At 34.6% G+C, this 13,791-nt stretch overlaps 1 protein-coding gene across 1 annotated transcript; it reads right to left on the bottom strand.

Annotated features, from left to right (window-relative positions):
* Positions 1-846: 846 nt before the first annotated feature.
* LOC133334349 (uncharacterized) lies at positions 847-2,721 on the bottom strand. The gene has a single exon (XM_061542641.1). It carries the CDS (start codon positions 2,719-2,721, stop codon positions 847-849), a length of 1,875 nt encoding a protein of 624 aa, XP_061398625.1.
* Positions 2,722-13,791: the final 11,070 nt, after the last annotated feature.

Below are 13,791 nucleotides of genomic sequence, written 5' to 3'. Positions count from 1 at the left end.
TAAGCTTAGATAGAGTGTGTCAAATAATTTATAGACTATTAACAAAACTCGATTTATTGTGAATACAACTAAAAGAGAAAACAACAAATTTATTGTAAATACAAGCAATAAAATATTTAAAAAAAATATTATTTTTTTATTGACTGAAATATTGAATGGTGTTCTGTTTTTATTTTCAAGAATTACTTTGAAGACTTAGAAGTGATCATGAAGCACAAAAGTATGGCGATACAATTACATTGTTTAGTGCTGTCAAAATCGTCATCAGTATGTCTATTTTTTCTAATCTGAATTAAATCTCAGATTATACATAATATTAATCTTAAGGCAGGTGGAGATTTAGCATTTGGTGTAGAACTGACCTATCCTGTATAACTAAAGTGGCTCATACACGTTTGTATGTAACGTACCTTCCCGTCAAATAGCTGCGTTTTTTTTCTGCAATTGTCAATGCATGGCATTCCAGAAACGACCAGAGAGCCATGGACCTTGCCTTTAAATATGCACGTACTTCCCAGGATAGGGGAGATTTGAGATCGTCATAGGCAACGCTCTCAAACCCAGTAAAATGGAAAAATGCTGCCTTGAGGATGGTGTCTCCCATGGCGACGATCATCCCTAATATAAAAGGAGCTTTGGCTTTTGCGAAATAACCATAAATTCATGATTCGATAAACCGAAGCTCGATTTAAAATTATACTTTGATATGATCATTAGATACATGTTTCGTTACAATGGTACCATATTCAGTAATTTTTGAACAAATTCGTTGCTGGTTTTTCGATTCGGAAATTAAAAAAAAAACAACAACAATTTACGATTAAATTCAATTTTACATTTTTATTTCTATGTTAAACACTTTGTCAGCGGATTCATCGGATCGTCATCGGCGCATTCGAACACCCGCTGAAATTCCTGCATATTCATGAAACTTCGATTGATTACAATGCTATAGAGGTCATCATTACGTTGGCATAATTGTTGAGCTACCGCATAGTACATTATGCGCGATGAGTCCAAATGGAAGTATTCAAAAATAAAATCTTCGGCCATGGCGAAATTTTCACTCTCTAGCCAAAAGTTATAGTCGGCCATCGATTCCATAAAGGATGTATAGAAATTGTATATATCTGTGACATGTTCAGCCTTTAGACCCTCAAAGAGTTTGCCATAGTCGTCGACGTGCAGAAGACTTTGTCGGTCCAAGCAATCCATGGCCGTCAATAAACCATCTGAACTGTGAAGCAATTTCGAATTCTTCCACATTTCCCGGTCGTAGGTGGCGAAGTAGTGCAGTCGTGGCCGAAACAATAAAAGAATGCAGAAGTTAATGAATTCTTGGAAAAAGTTCATATCCTCCAGGTCCACATAGGAATTATAGAAAGAATGGCGAATCGTTAGCCGTCTAATTTCCAAAAGATTTGTATAGAATTTCGGTTTATGGGATTTGTTAGCTAAGTCCATTGTATCATATATGGCGGAATATTTCTCCTCCTTTTGAAGTTCTTTGGCGTAATTGCGTATGGATCTCTCGATGTTAAGATCTTTTCGCTGTGAACGATTTTGTAATAAGCGATCCACCGATGAACTGGTAATGCCATTGCGATAATACCGTTGAAAACGTGTGGTGTGAAAGAGAAATGTTGCGATGGCAACTTCACGTCGAAAATGATCTTCAAAGGCGGACCACTGCCAATATTCGGCTTGCAACAAATACTGGAACTCATCTGTCAGCGAAAAACAATCATTCATTGCCAGCAGCTGCTGATACACATGCCAGACAACATAGTTGTAGACAATGCGCGGATTTGTGGCTTTCAATATTGCCATCATTTCACTTAAAATATGGACGTTGACGACGATTTTGCGTGCCTGCTCTATATCCTCACCCGTGAGATTGAGACGTGCGAAGTAACGCTGAAGAAAATCGCTCATGGTTTGATCCAACAGAAAGTCAGTCATTTCCAAAGTTTCTTGGGACAGAGGGATTTCACCTTTCAACTGACGACAGAAGTGCCACAATTCCGTTCCGATAATTGTGGCAATTTGAGCATTTCTTTGCCTCAGCAGGGGCATCAGAGAATGTTCGAATTCGTCCAAACTTGGACAAAGGAAGTCCTTATTGCGTGTAATGTAAATGGTATTTTCGGCAAAGAAGATATTGAAAAATATCTCAAAACCATGGGCAGCAAATTCCGCTGCCAACAGGGGCCAATTCAAGTCCAATTGTCGATCGTATGTCTCCCATTGATATTGTAAAAAGGGCCACTTGCGCAATAGGCTGCGGTCGGTTTCCAATAAGGGAATGTCGTTAATCATATACAGCCAGATGCGACGTGGGCTAACTTTATCAACATGGGCCTCTTTGCACAGATCATATAAATCTCGCACCAAAATTCCCGCTTTAGTACTGAATTTCGATTTATGACCTTCGAAAAATTCATAATAATCCTGATGATTGTAGAGAAACGGTGGAATATGTTGACGCTGGTTGTTTTCCTCAGATCCATTATCTTTTTCAGTCGTCACGTTAAAGTCCATTTTGCCACAGGCATGGAGGAAGAAATTGTCACATGGATCAGTACTTATATCTATCGCTTCGACCATATTCTGCAAATAGTCCCGATATATTATTGTAATATTGGCCGCACTTGCACTCGTTTCAATTGTGTTCCTTAGCAGGACTACCCACAGGCAAAATGATACCCCGAAACTCAACATCGTAGAACTCGATTTTACAAAACAAAGGTATGTTTACGTTAAGAAATGCCGCGAAATACTACCACGACAATCATCTTCCATACGAAACGAATGCGAATTTGCAAAATTCCCATGGAACGGCGATAAGCATTAGATGTTGATAAGACCCAGATTCGACATCAACAAAATTGACCTTCAACAAAACGTAATAATTAGTATAGAAAATTATTTTATTTTTGCAATATTTGCAAATTGCTTGCCAGCTCTAAACGTAATCTGGCATTCGAATACAAATTTATAGGAAATATTAACTATGGAAATGTGAATATGAATAAGACCCATTGGTCGATGACCTCATCTGCAGAAAGCTACAAATGAAATGCATTTTCTATGTCAAATGGATGGAACTTATTTGTAATAGATAATAAAATTTAAAACTATTGGTCGAACTAATTATGCAGAGGCTGATGTGCTATCTTATATAGATAGATAAGTCGATTCTTGCTTCCCTTAGAAATTTGACCACGATGTTTAGGCCCTCTAAGCCTCGTTCGAACGTAGTCTTTCACCCCACAATCATCACATACGTTTTTAAATAATAATAAGAAATTGTTTTACCAAAATTATGGACGTTTTGTGGCTACAGTTCGCAAATTGCCATCAGTTTTGACTCCAAATAATGTTCTAAAAAATAATGCTCAGCTGTAAAGAGATTAATAGATATATTTGCCGTAACTGGGTCTGTTAGATATATAATGACAACAACGTACAAATATCGCAGCTGTATGTGATGATGACACTCGAATTCCATCCACATCAATTCGACACCGAGCTAAACAAATTTGACTCTTCAAATTCACTCTGCAGCGAATTTTGACGGAGGATTTGCATCTTCATGATTATAAAGTTCAATTGACTCCGCCAGCTGAATTGGGAAGAATTGTTGCATTTGTGGTGAAGAACATCTTCGAGAGATTCACGAGATAATTAATAATTGAATGATAATGAATAATTGAACCTTTTTATAAAAATGAGGCAGGTCATGTGCAAACAGTCAATGGTGTTCGGTGACGTGAAATGATAACCACTTTTTTGCCTAGAATTCAAGAAATTAATGTGGAGGGTATGTGGTTTCAACAAGACGGCGGTTTGAATATATAGCCAGAGAAATAATTCAATTTCTGCATTAGTCATTTCTCGATTGTGTTATTTCGAGTTTTGTCGTGCGATCTAACACCTTTAGATTTTATCTTTGTGGGGTTTTTGAAGTCAATGGTTTATGTAAATAAGCCGACGACGGCTCATGCCTTCATATAGGACATTAGACGATGCATTAATGAAATACCGCAGCATTTATACAAAAATATTTTTTGTGCATCATTCAAATGAAATCTGAACAGATTCTCAGCAATTTCGATAGGATTTTCATTCTTCTCAAATTTTAGCTCAACTGGATAATGAACGCATTCACAAAAGTCGGACGGGGCCTATATGATACCCTTTACCCCATTGGCTATATTCAAGAGAAGCATCCTAATAGACCTACAATTTTTGAAGGACCATTGACATGAAATTAGACTAAATAAAATATGTGATCTGCGTCTATATGTGAACCGACTTAACCTTACGATCAATAAATAGGTACATTTGTACCTATATCGTTCCATGTTTAGGCATAGCCCCCACATATGGGGGCTCTGATTTCAATATAACATACGCAAAATTGTATGAGAGCTATATCTCAATCTGAACCGATTTCAATAAAACTTGGCTATCCTAACTTCCGAACGTTTTGCAAAATTTTGTGCCAATCGACCTCAATATGACTCTTTGGTGCACCATTTGTTAAAAATCAGACGAACATATATATGGATATCTAAATCTGAACCGATTTTCATCAATTTCAATAGGGTTCGTCCTTGAGGCAAATGAATGATCTGTGCAAATTTTCATCTTATTCGGATAATAAATGCGACCTGGACTTTGTTTACAATTTAACATGGACTCAGAAAGTGATTTTCTGCTGTTACAAACATATGATCATGCAGGCATCATAGAAATACTCATTTAAAAAAATTGATTTCCAATTTTTCGTTATTCAATTTCCCAAAAGTTTCTCTATGTGATTTAGGCTAGGTGATTGAGCAGACCAATCAATCCAACACAATTTTTTATTGCATATCATTTGTTTTACCACCTTAGACGCGTGCTTGGGTCATTGTCTTGTTGAAACACCAATGAAAGAGGCATTTCCCATGATGACCTTATAATTCCAGTGATTTTGTGAATCGGATCAATTCCTTGTTCGGAAAAACATCCCCATACCATAATGTTGCCTCCACAATGTCTTAAGAACCTTTTGTATATCTTGGGTTGAGACTTTCGCCTTTTGGCACACGCACCAGACACCTGAATCCGAACTGTGTAAATTAAATTTGATTCAACAGAAAAGATGATGGGTATTATATGAGGGAATTCTATGACACGGACTACTGTTGATTTATTGACATTATATTTTTCAGATTTTTATTTTTAATCGTCGATTATTTGTTTCTTAATGAGCTCATTATACTTATTGCCACCCATTTTATCGACTTTTTTCAGAAATATAGCACTTGGGCCCACACCGATAAGTTTATTACGAAATTATGCAACCAACTCAATAAAATGACTTTTTTTATTTTATTAACGTCAATAGGGTCTATTTTTAGCCGATCTTCTTTTTATAGTTATACAACTTTCGAAATATTACCATAGACAAGGAAAAAGAGAAAGTGTATTAAGTAGTTGCAAATGTTTTGAGCATATTCCTGGACAAATAACAACAACATATTGAAATATATTATTTTTTCCAAGTTTAATTTAGAAGGATGGCTTATTAAAGATTGTTTTTAAACATAAGTGAAAATTATAAAACCATATAAATCTTAATTTCGCCTCATTTTATTGCATTGCAGTTCTAATTGCAAATGTTTTGAGCAGCACTGTATATAGATATAGTGAATATTAAAACCTGTGTGTAATTCAGTAGACCTGCGCACACCATAGGATGAGGGTACTTAAAACGTTTGGTACATAAAATGCGATTTATAAATTTAGTTTTTTCAAAATAGTCAGGCAGAATCCCAGTTTGTTGTTTTTATAAACAAACTTGCGGGCCCGGCAAACGTTGTCTTGCCTAGCAATATTGTTTATGTCTAATTTTCGGAATTTTAGGTTTTTTTATATGCTCCAACATACATTTCTACTACTTATAAGATATTTGATATTGAAAATGTTCAACAGAATTGCTTCTAATTTAATATTAGGGATACCTATTGAGCAGAAAATTTCCCTAATTAATAATATCAAATATTCGGATAGCTCCCATATAACGGTACCCCTTAATATTCGGTATTTGGGTGTAATTTTATATTCGTCCATGCTTCCAAATATCCCCCCCATATTTTGAGGCTGTGGGGGATTTGGACATAATAGAAATACTCATTTAAAAAAATTTGATTTCCAATTTTTCGTTATTCAATTTCCCAAAAGTTTCTCTATGTGATTTAGGCTAGGTGATTGAGCAGACCAATCAATCCAACACAATTTTTTATTGCATATCATTTGTTTTACCACCTTAGACGCGTGCTTGGGTCATTGTCTTGTTGAAACACCAATGAAAGAGGCATTTCCCATGATGACCTTATAATTCCAGTGATTTTGTGAATCGGATCAATTCCTTGTTCGGAAAAACATCCCCATACCATAATGTTGCCTCCACAATGTCTTAAGAACCTTTTGTATATCTTGGGTTGAGACTTTCGCCTTTTGGCACACGCACCAGACACCTGAATCCGAACTGTGTAAATTAAATTTGATTCAACAGAAAAGATGATGGGTATTATATGAGGGAATTCTATGACACGGACTACTGTTGATTTATTGACATTATATTTTTCAGATTTTTATTTTTAATCGTCGATTATTTGTTTCTTAATGAGCTCATTATACTTATTGCCACCCATTTTATCAACTTTTTTCAGAAATATAGCACTTGGGCCCACACCGATAAGTTTATTACGAAATTATGCAACCAACTCAATAAAATGACTTTTTTTATTTAATTAACGTCAATAGGGTCTATTTTTAGCCGATCTTCTTTTTATAGTTATACAACTTTCGAAATATTACCATAGACAAGGAAAAAGAGAAAGTGTATTAAGTAGTTGCAAATGTTTTGAGCAGACCAAAACATGTTTTTTATATTCCTGGGCAAATAACAACAACATATTGAAATATATTATTTTTTCCTAGTTTAATTTAGAAGGATGGCTTATTAAAGATTGTTTTTAAATATAAGTGAAAATTATAAAACCATATAAATCTTAATTTCGCCTAATTTTATTGCAGTGCAGTTCTAGTTGCAAATGTTTTGAGCAGCACTGTATGTAGATATAGTGAATATTAAAACCTGTGTGTAATTCAGTAGACCTACGCACACCATAGGATGAGGGTACTTAAAACGTTTGGTAAATAAAATGCGATTTATAAATCTGACAAAACGTTTTCGATATAACATTTCCTTTCGTCAGATCGCATTACATACGGTTCATTTGGGGTGTCATTTGTATTTTGTTTTTTTCAAAATAGTCAGGCTGAATCCCAGTTTGTTGTTTTTATAAACAAACTAGCGGGCCCGGCAAACGTTGACTTGCCTAGCAATATTGTTTATGCCTAATTTTCGGAATTTTGATTTTTTTTATACGCTCCAACATACATTTCTACTACTTATAAGATATTTGAAAATGTTCAACAGAATTGCTTCTAAATTAATATTAGGGATACTTATTGAGCAGAAAATTTCCCTAATTAATAATATCAAATATTCGGATAGCTACCCATATAGCGGTACCCCTTAATATTTGATATTTGGGTGTAATTTTATATTCGTCCATGCTTCCAAATATCCCCGCCATATTTTGAGGCTGTGGGGCATTTGGACACGTTTTTAAATCTAATCGGCTGTAATTTGGCATTTGGTTCTTATTTGGTAGAATTAATCGCACTAAAATTATCTATATTGGTCCACTCTTTGATGTAGCTCCCATATAACGGTACTCAAAATATTCGGCATTTTGGGGAGTTTGTTCCAGTGTTTCAACCATAGTGGTTGTAATGTTTTATTTTGGATGATCAAAACCTCTTTACCAAAAATTAGCAATATTGGTAAAATTTTTCGTGTAGCCCCATATAATGGTATCCTCCATTGTTTGGTATTTTCTCATGTGGTGTTAAATCTTCCTTCCAAAAAGTAATATATATCCATTCCCATTGTAGTAGCTATAATATACCATAACGGGATATTGAAGGGTAACACACATTTATGAGGAAACATTCCTATTTATGCCCAAGCTCTTACATACAGGTCCCACTCCATTTTCGGAATGCCATACATATTTCCCGTTTAATTTTCGGTACGTTGAAGTTCTTTCCTCCTTTTCCAACCTGAGTGTCTATAATTTTGAACATTATTGTTAAAGATCATGGACAACCTACTACTTAATAGTGTTGTTGTGTACCAATATAAATGTCCCGATAGATGTAAGGAATATACATATGAGAAGATATGAAAATAATTCGAAAAATCACGTTTTTTGAGTTATGCCTGTCTTGCAGTAAATGAGTGGTATATTAGTTTTCTCTTCGATACATATTATTAGTATCGGATATATGCGGTATTGAGTTTATAAGTTCAAACATACTAACCAACAATTAAGCAAAAAACCACCATATAATGGTGTCACCTGATTTCCCGTGGCATAGCAACATTTTAGGTACTTCAAGAAATAAAATGTCGCTATGGAAATATTATTATTATTTTACGAAAATAATCTTGGGCATGGACCTTAGAATCAGAACCCTATTCCGCACGTCTTCTGATTTTCATCCATGCATTTGTCCCAAATGTACGGGCATTCTATGGAAAACGTGTACATTCAATGATACTTCTCAAATATGTTCACAGGTCTTACAAACAAATTTCAACACAATAGGTTCGTTCGTTTACTTTCCCAGTAATATTTACTCAGTAAGAATTTGCAGAGAGTAAATACGAATTTTTCCTTCTCATGAGAGAAAACTGCAAAAAGTAAACGAACAACATCCAGTAAAAAGATTGTTTCGACACAGCTGATTAAAACAACAAACAAATTGTTTGGATTTAGAACCTAAAAAATCGTTCGCCAATTATTCTTGTATTACCTTATTTTTAAATACTTGCGTTTTCTTCATCCATTTTGGTATTTAATGATACAAAATCAAAATAAAATTTACAAAACAATCAATTTTCTTGAGAACAATTTTTTGTTTGTTTACAAAACATAACAAAACAGCTGATTAAATATCAGCTGATGGTACAAGAAAATTCTTACTGAGTAAATTTTCCTTGTAAGAATTTGCAAATACTCAGTAACACAACTGTCAAATATGCTCACTCAATTCACTCTCTTTTACTGGGATTTGGGTAAACGAACAACATTTTGTAATAATTTGTACAAATTCGTACAAATTATTGAGTATACGAACGAACCTAATGTCAATACAATCAAAAAAAAAAAAAAAAAAAAAAAAATTCAAAATTTTCAATAATTGACAAATGAAAGCTTAGTCATGATTTAGATTAGGCGAGATTACTTGCGGCAAGTCTTTGTTTGTAGGAGAGAGGGGCAAGGGGAATAGAAATGAAAAAAAAATTGCTTGTACCGACAATTTTCTGGCAATTCGTTTTGTGTATTTCGTATTTGTTGATATTTTATATATATTTAAATGTGAAAAAACAACAAATAGAAAAATATTTTGGAAACCGAATTGCCTTGTATAGACGCATGAAGCAAGTTCAAAATAGAACGACAAGAATTGCCGCAAGTAAACTCGCCTAATCTAAATCAAGACTTAAAGGAATGAAACGCTACCAATTTTTGCCCAAAATATCTCAAAAATAACAACTATGACGTGGTGCAATAAAAATAGCTCGATAATAAATTCGTGGAAATGCAAATATGCATCGGTTCTTAACCGATCCTTTTAAAATATGTGTCCTTTTGTGTATAGGAGATTACTGAAATCGGATGCGCATAAAAATCGTATGCACGTTGCGCCATTTTTAGTCATTTTTAGGGTTTTTGCATAGTAAAGTGCATCGAGCGGCACACTTTGGTCGTTTAATGAAACCTCGAAAAATGCATAATTATTGGAAGTGATTTATTCGGTTTATACGAAAACCGCATGCGCCTCAACTGATTTCAGCTAATACGCGAACTGTATGCTTTTTAATGTTGATCATTTTCATATACTGAAACTGCAATATATTTGGTAATTTTTAAAGTCAAAACTCTTAACAGAGGAATCTACCGATATTTATCAATAAAGAATTTGTAGAACCGTATTATCTTAACCATACCAAAAAATTAAAAATTGAAAAAAAAACATTTGTGGCAATTCAAAAATTAATTTATTTTATTTTCAGATATTTTCAAGCTTTTATTTGTTTTTCGCGACTATTAAACCGTATTTCAATGTCGTTTGACTAGTACTGCAAAGAAAACAAATGTGTTTAACCATTTGTGAAGAAATTCGCGAATTACAACAACAACAAGTTAATTTAATTTATGTTTGAAATACAAGATTTAAAACCGCTATAACTTTTGTGCGCAGCATCCGAATTTGTGAATGCGAACAGATTTTTAATCAGGATATTTTCCTTAACCTATGTACCAAAAACCATGAATGTGCTCGCAAAAAAATTAATTTTTTCTTATGGAATTTTAAAAGAATTTTGTAATTTCCCATATCTGTTCATAAGGAGTTGTTAAACCCCGACAATTCCTATAATCTTTCATCAGGTGGAACTTAAAACATATTGTTCTATTGTATTCGTCAATTTCACAATAAGAAGAAGACAATCTGCCCGATTCAATGTTCAGCACATGAATTGTCAATCGTACAGATTCACCTTTAATGTCTGATGTCATCTTGCCAAATTGACTTCTGACTGCTCTCTCCATCTCTCTAACGGCAGAAAATGACGTTCGTTTCGTTCAAGCGTCTAACTTTCATTTTGTTGTCAAATTGACTCACAAAGCTAATTTACATAGAAATGACATTGGAAATGAACGGATATCGGACAGACACTTTTCACTCCGTCACCATCCCCAAAGCAATGCTATTTGGATAAAGTTTTCTAAGGAATCCGAAAGATTTTTGCTAGTTGCACTGTGGGAGTGTGTGCGTGTGTATTCACATACATATACCATATACCTGACGGCATTCGTGAACATTTGTATGTGTGCGTATATTTTATTTAGCAATCTGTAGGTGGACCTCACTTGTCAGGTTATTGTATTCACATTAAATTAATTCAATTAAATTTTGTGAAACTCGTTAAACATTTCCTTTTTAATCTGTCCACTGCAGATTTTCCAGAATTACAAATTATGTGTGTAGAATAGCTTTTACGTACTTTTAATTTTACAATATACGTTTGATACGTTGTATTTAAAAGTTATGTATATATTCTTTTAAGTCTGGTGACAAAATGATAATGTTTGTATATTTTTTTCTTCTGGTGAAGAATTTTGTATTTTTTTCGAATTATACAGTCAATTTTAATTTCGAGTATGTTGTTAGGGTATTATAGGTTTGTGTGACCCCAAGTGTTAGTAACTCCACAAAATATTGGCTCAAGACTAATATTTTAGTATACCGTTCATTATGTCTCGACTAACTGATTGTTATATCATTCCTTTAAAAATCCACGACTATTTTCAGCTTTGAAAAATATTTCTTAAAAATAGTAAATTTATTTTATCCGAAACGTAAAAAAGCTTACTGATCGCGGGTACCCATATGAATCAAATAACATATAAACACATTTCGACGGAAAAATAGGTGTTTTAGTATTTCATTCAAAACCAATTATATTATAAATAAACACACAAATATAAACGCCATTGTTTTGTTCAAACGCAAATATTAACATTCATTTAAAGATTACAACAACAAAAAATTAGCATTTAAATTGTAATTTAATTTAACACGTCCAATAGCCCCTTTTGCCCAGTAAGGCATCTAACATAACCTCCAATATTTACATAGAAATTAAATGGGGATTAGAAAATAATAAACATGTGTCCATTTGCATAAGTAAGTAAGCGCCCTGCAACAGTCAGTGTCGAATGCTGCCAGCCAGCCAACTCTACTCTCTGCTCATTTAAAAATGTAACACCGCGGATTAGTGTGTCAAGTCCATTAAAGATTGCGAGGGGTATTTGCATTCTGCCATGATGGCAATGCAATGAATAAAATCCCCAAGAGAAACAATAACCGCAAGTCGTTTCGCATAAATGGAAACTTGAATAGTTTTTCTTCATTATTTACATTCAAAATCACCTGCCTTGTGGCCATAGTCCTTGTTGGCTGCCTGGCTGGATGGCTGACTATCCTGCATGCAGATGCAAGCGAATAAGGGGTGAAAACAAACGCCTGGTTGAATGGCTGGTGTGATGCAACACCTTCGAACATTTATTGTGCCATCCAACGATTGCCGTTCATAATGTGTTGGAAAATGGGAGGAAGAGGGGCCAAGTTCAGTTTTCTTTACTCAGTAGTTTGCTACCTTAAGATGATGATGGTGATGGCGTTGCAATTTAATGTTGCACCTGTTGTTGGCCTGGTCTCTTGGTTGGTTAAGTCAGTGTTCAAGGTCTGTAATGGGAGGTGGGGAGGTGTATAAATTCATAAAGAATGCATTCATTCGTTGGCTCCATGCTAATGGTGTTTATTCAGCTCAGTTCGACCACAAAAAAGAAGAAGAACGAAGTAGTTTAAATAGTTGATGCGGTTGACTGTGTGCGGACACCATTCTTTTGTACCACAACTTTGTGTGATTTCCCTTTTTATGGCTTTTCAAATAAGTTCAGAGAGAAAAGGCTGTGGGGTGAGTGGAGTGATAAGAGTTCATACTTTTTTTTTGATATTCTGAAGTAACTGTTGTATTTATTAACAATCATTCCCCTAGATGTTGGTCTAGTTTGGTAGTCTTTCCGATCATACTCCTTCCGTCTGAACGACCGTATTGTGATCCGGGTTTTAAATAAGGCGGTCTAGTACTGTCCTTAGCGAGATCCGTCTGTGTAAGAACAACTAGTGTTCCATTATCTCATGATTCCGTGTTTGTTACTAATATTTTCCACCATAAGGTGGGGTGTATATTAAATTTATCATTCCGTTTGCTACACCTTGAAATATTCACAAGAGACCAACAAAGTATACATATTCTTGATCTGAATAAAACTCTATGTCGATTCATGCTTATCTGTCTGTCTATCCGTCTGTTGAAATCACGATAAAGATCGCATATTTAAGATAGAGCTCTGATATTTTCCACAGACATTTCTAGTACTCCTAGAATTGTTCGTATTGCAAATGGGTTCACGTTAATATAACGGTACCCTCGATTATTCGATATTTTGAACACCTTTTTCTACCGAGTTGTCTGTAATGTGATATCAAAATTTATTAATATTGACCCAAGTTTCAGGGAAGCCCCCATATAACGGCTGTATATTGGTATTTTTGTATTTTCATTGGGCGTCAAAGATCACTACGAAAAAGTTTCAGGGTAGCCCCCAAAATTCAGATGTTTTAAATTTTTGACACGTTTCTCTTATAATGGTTCCCCCAATATTCGGTATTTTGGGGGTTTTGGTATTTGGGTTCTCACTGGCTGTCAAATTTCACTCCTAAAACTTATCAATATCGATCCCCGTATAGTCCCATATAACGGTAAACCTAATAGTGGGTTCATTGAGAATTCAAATCACATTTTTCTCACGTCTTTTTTGGTGTGTTTAAGGTCCTATCATGACGGGGTATAAAAAGTTCGGCCGGGCCGAACTTAACATAGTTTTTCCTTCTAGAAGATTTGGTATTGCAAATGGTAGCCATTTTGAGTTTTGATATTATCGGTATCTCACTTTTGAGATTTTTAATGTCATAGCCACATCGCACTATGTCGCGAGTTCATATAAACAGCGGCCAAAAATAGAAGGA

The sequence above is a fragment of the Musca vetustissima genome, unplaced genomic scaffold (genome assembly GCF_032173495.1).
Source record: "Musca vetustissima isolate MV318-11 ecotype Yass unplaced genomic scaffold, APGP_CSIRO_Mvet_v1 utg78745, whole genome shotgun sequence".
Classification (NCBI taxonomy): domain Eukaryota; kingdom Metazoa; phylum Arthropoda; class Insecta; order Diptera; family Muscidae; genus Musca; species Musca vetustissima.
This window is presented reverse-complemented; position numbering and strand designations above follow the sequence as displayed.